Below are 7202 nucleotides of genomic sequence, written 5' to 3'. Positions count from 1 at the left end.
ATAAATAAATCAACTCACTCGAAAGACAATAAAGTAAAGATAGCCATGTTTCTAAAGTACAAGTTTCCTAGCGTTTAAAAGTTCATTAGAAGAAAAACCAAACCAAACCAAACCCACCACAACAACTAGTCCGAGTTCAAGAGATGCAGGGAGGAGCCTGAAACTTGACTATAACTTAGCTTCATTTCATTTGCAAAGCCTTTAAAGACTGGACGGGGTGGTATATAAATCTATTGTACCGGAAATACAATAAAACTTAGCCATGTTGTTGAACTTCAAACAGTTTACATCACATCAGGCGGTGAACAGAAAGAAAACACAGATTTAAAAGAAAACACCACAACACCACCATCCAACCATACATTATAAAAAGAGAAATAATTTACGATCAGAATATCAAGCAGCCTAGATTTTTATTTTTGTGCAATATTAGACCTTTTTTTGAAAATTACAAGGCATAGAAAAAATATTAGTAAGCCTCTCTGGCATCGACTGGGATTTAAAACAAAGATACACTTTTTATTTCAAATGTATCGTTTCGTTTTTGATCACAGTCATGACTCACAGTGCACCAGAGAGGGGCAGGTTCAAGTTTAAATCAAACTCTGGAAAAAAGTCAAAAGGCTATACTGCTATCAAACTTTATTTGTGTTTCATTGACAAATAATCCACGCCCCACACATGTCAAAACGTCTTATATTGAATTCTATCTGCTACAGAGATTTTTTTAAAAAAATTGAAACCACTAGTTCAAACATTTTTCATTTATCTTCTTCAAAGCTTCCAGCGTTGGAGTGACATTGGTACTGAGAGCTCTTCCACTTATACAAAACAACAAACTGAAAGAATATGTTTATCATTGAGCTTTCACTGCTCAAATTTGGAAATTAAATACACCCCCCCCATCAAATTACAGACTGAAACATAAATAAAACGACCTAGATAAGTGTGAAGTACAAAACTGCATGTGCCATATAATTTCACGACCAGGTTTAAAATAAATAATGGAAAGCTTAATAATAATCATAATAAAACTTCATAAACTATATATTGGGTTTAATCCTTGAGCTGGAATAACATTTTAAAGTAATGGGATTCCCCCACCCCCACCCCCTTTCTGGCTGTTGCGAAAGTTCTTCAAAAGGTTTTAAATTTAGGCGTCACAGACCAGCTCCTGCTCTCATATAGTTAATGGATATCTTAGCTATAGGACAACTTCCACTCGTCAAGAGATACCTGCTAAAATAATTAATAGGCAAGGGAAAATGAAAGTGTATGCGTATATATCAATATATGTATATCTGTGTCTGTATCTATTTTTTTAATATATATATATTATATATATATTATACATATATATATATGTGCTTTTGACGCTCAAGTTCTCATTATGTTTTATTTAGACCTGCACCACGCTATGGTTTTATTAAAATATTGTTACAACAGCTGTTTGTCAGGGTTCCCATCCATCAGAACTAGCCTCTGGGAGTATTTGTCATCAGTTCTGTAAGAGTGGGGGAATATTTTCAGCCAGAATGTGTTACATATGGAAGGTGCTTATCGCATTTAAATGGATAAGATTAAAAAGTTGTCTTAAAAACCCTTACTGTCTAGCATTGTAGGAGCGCCATTCGAAAGAAATGTCAGTGGGGCTATTACTTTAGAGTGAGTTCTTTTTAACTATGCTTCAGCCTGAAGGATATATCACAAACAGAAAACACTACGTCGGAATATTTCTTAACCACATGGTTTAAGAGATAATAAAATATATATTTGAAACCCCTTAACATTGTTACAGCAGCGGTAACAAAGACAAAAAATAAATATTACCCCTCCCTTTCTTCCCCACAAATTGATTTGCGTTGGTTTTATTTAGTCACTTGTCACAATGAGAACTGAGCTGTTAAATTCTGGTCGCACCCAATTATCTTTGGTCATTTTTTTTCAGTTTCATTCTGCGGTTGTGGAACCAGATTTTGACTTGTCTAATCTGTGAAGCTGGCACTTCGTCTGACCTCTAGGCGGCGCTCTCTGGTCAAATACATAAAGAAGAATTTCTTTCCCAGCTCCAGCGTCCGGTATTTAGTATAAGGGCTTCTTTTTTCCTTTTCACCCTTTGCAGTCAGCCAGCTGCCAGTTATAGCTGCAGCTTTTGAATCCTCTGCCAAGTATAAGACAAACATTTGTAACTGTGTTTTGATGCAAATGAAGAAAGAAAGAAAGAAAGAAAGAAAGAAAGAAAGAAAGAAAGAAAGAAAGAAAGAAAGAAAGAAAGAAAGAAAGAAAGAAAGAAAGAAAGAAAGAAAGAAAGAAAGAAAGAAAGAAAGAAAGAATAATTTTCTATTCATTAAAAGAGTCAGAAAACGCAACTAATTTGTCCACTTTAAAAAAAAACTAGTTCTCTGTAAACCAACTTCAGAGGAAGGTACCTGAATTTAGACTGTCAGTAACAATCTTTTAGCTCCTTTTTCACTGAACCCAAGTATCTGTTGTGAATCCCAGATAAAAGAAATTGAATTATGCTTTTAAAAAAAGTTTCTGTAAGGCATGGAATAACCAAGATTTTCCAGTCCCAAGCAGCTTTATATGAGATAGCAACCCAGGAATGAAATTAAAACCAGAAGCCTTTATATTACACAACTGCGTAGTTTTACAGTTTTCTTATTACCAGCGGAACCCACTTTATTATATTAGTAGTTCACTGATGTTCAGGCGTACATAAATTAAGCAAATGCATCACATTTTGCGAGGACCAGTCTTACAATGCAGACTCAAAGACTAAAGCCGCAGCATCATACATGGCGATTAGCAAATTAATACAAGGCGCGCAGTGAAATAACCCTGATCAGAGATAATGAAACGACACAGCCTTCGTCTCCGAAATTTAGACGCGAAAGCGATTGGCTGGAAATGTCCACAGGACATGTAAAACTCCAAGGACCAGTGAAAATCATATCCAGTATAAGATGTCATATCCCACCTTAATGTGTGCATGTACTAGAATAAAAGAGTGGTGGAAAAAATTAAGGGGGAAAAAGATATAATATAATATATAAGATATAATATAATCATCCTTGCAAAACTGAAAGAGACACCATCAATTTGTAATTTATGCTCAATTTTTTTTTTAAAGCTAAAGGTAGCTTCAGGTATTAGACCTGCTCCTGAATCCCCCTGCCAGTTGTCTGTGGTTTTACAATTACATGTTAACAATTTATGATTGTATTGAATACTATTTGACCTCTTGTTGTGGTAAAGTTTCCCACAAAACAAAGGAGGAATTGACTGTGAAAAGTGAACCTGACTTGACACAAGTTGCTGCTGTCAAATGGGCACAATTTAAAAAAAAAATTCTCAATCTAATCTCTTTCAGTCATTTTCGGAGACAGGTGCAACGATAGAAAGTCAACATGATTCAGAGAAAAGCGATTTTTTAAAAAAAATCGACGGTGTCCATTTAAGTGAGTCAAAGAACTCAATAGGAAGCCATTCGACACATCATTTTGGTCCGTCCAGCATACACCTGAACATACTGAAAAACAGCTGTCAGTGAATGTGTTTCCAGGGCCTAAAATCATTTCTAGACTGAGTCATTTTCTGGATAGAAAACCCTAGAATCCGACCCACACCTTATATGTCATTACAGCATGATCACATCCCCCCAGTATGTGAAGAATTAAGCAAATCGAACTGTAGGAGCAAATTCTGTTTTCCATGATATAGATCCTTGTACTTAAGAGCAGAATCAGGTCTCCCAACAGCGGAGAGGAATTTTTCAGACACTAAGAAATATATATAAAAAAACCCCCACGGACCTGGTTCCCTCACAGTTAAAAGTTTTCTCAAAATACTTCTCTTATTGTCTGCAGGTGCTAAATATAAGTGAACGCTTTGTAAGGAAGATAAAAACCAAAAGTGTTCCTCTGTGGCAAGGCACAAACGCTAAACTATATTTCCGCAGCAGCGTGCTTCAGGTTTTGTTTGCTGCTTTGTTTTTAATGTATTAGAGGTCAATAGCCTTGTTTCTGTGGCTAATAAGGGACATATTTAAACACACATAATCTAGTTTTTAATGCAGTTGGGGTTAAACTGATTGTCATGGTGAACGCCAATCCTTAAATTCAGCACGTAACTTTAGTCACATGAACAATCCTTTAGACAACTCACGTGAGTAAAGGCTTTCATGTGCTTGGCAGGATCGAGCTCTCAGTGTGAAAAAAAAAAACCCAAACTTTATTTTTAAATCTTTATTGGTCTCTGCAGACGCTGCAAAGTTACTGACTCAGTCAGTTGAAATGTTCTTTAATTAGTAGTAGAGTATTTTGGCAGAGTGGCTAAGCCTTAAAAAGTAATTTAGCAGCAGGTACAGCATAATATAGGAAACATTAGGTTGATTGCCATTAAATAATGGAATACCAAAATGTTTTTTTTTAAAAAAACTTATTTTATGATCCAATGAGCAGTCCAATCTGTATATGCACATTTAACTTTACCAAATTAAATGTTTAGTCTAGTTGCTTCACATATAGCCTCAAGGGATCATAGTGTAAACCCTTTTCTTTCAGGCATTAACCTACCAAAAAAACTTCGAAAGATTACAACATAACCAGTTTTCAGGGTTGTTGGAGTTTTTTGTGTGTGTGTGTGGTGGGGGGGTCGTTTGTTTTTTGTTTTGCTTCGAGTACTTTCATCCAGTTACCTTGATTCCAGGGATACTTTTGAAAGAGGTTTAAATCTTTCTAATAATTCTCCGTTGCCAAGAATTAGAACTGCTGATTGACAAAGGCAGTCCAGGGAAATATACAAAACTATGCTCTTATTTCAATAAAATATTCAAATTGCTAACCTCAGGTTAGTTTCAGAGGGGAATACAGTTAAGAATTAATGGATTCATTTGTTTAAATAAGCCCGTTGCACTAACAGGTCGTTTTCACGGTTTTCAACACTGTTAGTAGAGAACTAGAGAAAGTAGGGAACTTCCAGGAAATTGCACTTAAAGTTACAATAATTGTGAAGCAAAATGTATGTCTATCTATCTAAGCTCTATGGAGAAACAGCACTATAGACGTGGAGAGGAACATAAACCGGACGAGTTCTCCCGAGGTGGGTGGACTTGGCAGTCCTGTTGAAATGACCGCATAATTTCAAGTCTAAGAGACAGCCCTTCTTGTCCACTCAAAGGATAGCAATTACATAACCAATATAAATAGCGCCGTTAAAAATGTATCAGGAAGCAAAGAAATTAGGATGGCTTCGTGAAAATAAAAAGGGTAACTTGGCTAAAGCGAGGTAGTCCATTAAAAGTGCAATCTCACAATTTGGTGCTTTTATTATGAAGATCCTGGTTGCAGTTTAAGAAATCCCCACCCTCACGTATACCCCCCAGCAGAAAAGTCCTCTTTGCCATTTCAATACTTGTGGTGAGTCCACAATTTTGCATAGCCTTGGTGATTTCATTTTAATTCGATTTCTAGGGTCGAAAGCGATAGCTGTTTTTTTAAAGCCATGTTTGATTATGGACTGGAACGATGACCTCCCTCTCCCCCAAATACACACAAGCTAAAGGAGACACATATGGGGGAGGGGGATTTTGCCTCAGATCCAGACATTTAGGGAAAAACAAGGCAAGGCAAGGCTGGCTTTAGGTAAATATTTCAGAGGGTTGGAATTAAATTATAATTCAAAAAACAGGTCTAATGGGCAGTTCATGTAGCTAAACTGCCCTGGAGTTTCCTACACAGGTGTCTGCAAGTCTGATGAGAAGAATGCAACATTCTTTGGAATCTACACATGGGAAATTATCAGGGCTCAGCAGGTTATGAAAAGAAACCCTCCAAATTAGTTCCCCGGTCGCCTACCCACCTTTATTCCAAACGTACTGTGTCCATAACTGACTTACCTGTCTGTCTGTGACTTTGGATCTCTTAGCTAGAAGAATATCAGGGCAAAAATGCGTTTTCGTTTACGGTACAGCCTAGACATCGCGAAAAAAAAAAATCTTTCCAAGCGCTGGGTTATTTTCTTTTATTTTTAAATCTTTCCTATGGGGCCACTCAGGAATGAGGGCTGTAATTGAGTCGGCCATGAATGCTTGGGTGCTGTAAATTAATTTTTAACTAAAGGGTCATTGTGTTAGTGAGGGGAGGGGGGGAAGCCCACCTTCCCCCCCCCCCTGCCCTCCCCCCCTCCGCTCCTTGGCAGTCTGGCTAAAATCACCTTGTTTCGACTGCAAACCTGCTTTTGGCCTTCTTTTTTTTTGCTTTCTGTACCCACCTTGTATTTCTTGCGCCGTTGGGTCGTCTTTAGGCCTGTCTAAAAGTGAAGCCTCCTGGAGGAAAAAACGCTGCTCTTCCGTTTTCCCCGGCCCGGATGATCCATAGCCGGGTTTCAGTCTAATGGAAGCTTCATAGTCCCCCTTTACAGTATCCGAGCAAGATGACGAAGGGCTGCTTTCTCGCCGGTGCCCGGTAGCAGCAGGAGGGGTGAAGTGGTCAGGCAACGAAAGCACCTGGGAACCTGCCGGCTTGGTGGCTACCTGGGGCTGGGAAGAGGTGCCGATGCTTTGGCTAGGTCCAGTCCCGGGGCTGGTGGTGGCCCCAGTTTCGGACTCAAGCCTGGAGAAAGTGGACCCCTCTGGCTGCGGGGCTGGATAGTTCTCGTCATCAAATCCCAAACTGGACGGCTCGTCTTTGCCTCTGGGTGCACCCCCACGGGGATCTCTGTGCTGGGGAGCACCGCGCCCTGCTGGGTCCCCCCAACCTGAGTGGAAGGGAGGCGGAAGGTACCGCAGCGGTCCTGGCTGGTGACGACTCATCTCACCCCAAAAGGAGGTAAGGGAAATGTTTCCCCCCCCATCCCCCAGTTTGCAATGGGAAGAAGGGGAGGGGGCGGGGGGGGGGAGATGGGGGCCGAGAAGCAGCTGTCACGGATTGTTTTGGGCCCTAGCACCGATGGGAGGGTCGTCTGCACATGGAGCAGCACCGGGATCTGTGGGGCTGTGGCTGTGACAAAATATACTTTGGGGGGAAGGGAAAAAAAGGGTCTCTAGCAGTTGACTTATCTGTTGGAAAGGGCGTCTGCGAGCAACTTCCGGCGAGTGAACCAATCCGAGGTGGACGTGACCGCTAGGGCCATCCCATGGTGTCAATTTTAATGGGAAACTTTGCTGGGTTTTTTTTTCAGGGGACTGGGTGTTTCCCCTC

General features: G+C 39.8%; 1 protein-coding gene across 1 annotated transcript; it reads right to left on the bottom strand.

The window, feature by feature from the left end:
- Positions 1 to 460: 460 nt before the first annotated feature.
- LOC311513681 (homeobox protein Hox-A10b-like) lies at positions 461 to 6830 on the bottom strand. Its single transcript, XM_084615667.1, has 2 exons — positions 6274 to 6830; positions 461 to 2161 (listed from the first exon to the last, which is right to left on the bottom strand). Exons 1-2 carry the CDS (start codon positions 6812 to 6814, stop codon positions 1986 to 1988), a joined length of 717 nt encoding a protein of 238 aa, XP_084471793.1. The 5' UTR covers positions 6815 to 6830; the 3' UTR covers positions 461 to 1985.
- Positions 6831 to 7202: the final 372 nt, after the last annotated feature.

The sequence above is a fragment of the Lepidochelys olivacea genome, assembly GCF_965140295.1.
Source record: "Lepidochelys olivacea isolate rLepOli2 genome assembly, chromosome: 27".
Classification (NCBI taxonomy): Eukaryota; Metazoa; Chordata; order Testudines; family Cheloniidae; genus Lepidochelys; species Lepidochelys olivacea.
Note: the sequence above shows the minus strand (reverse complement) of the source record. Positions and strands in the feature narration are given on the sequence as shown.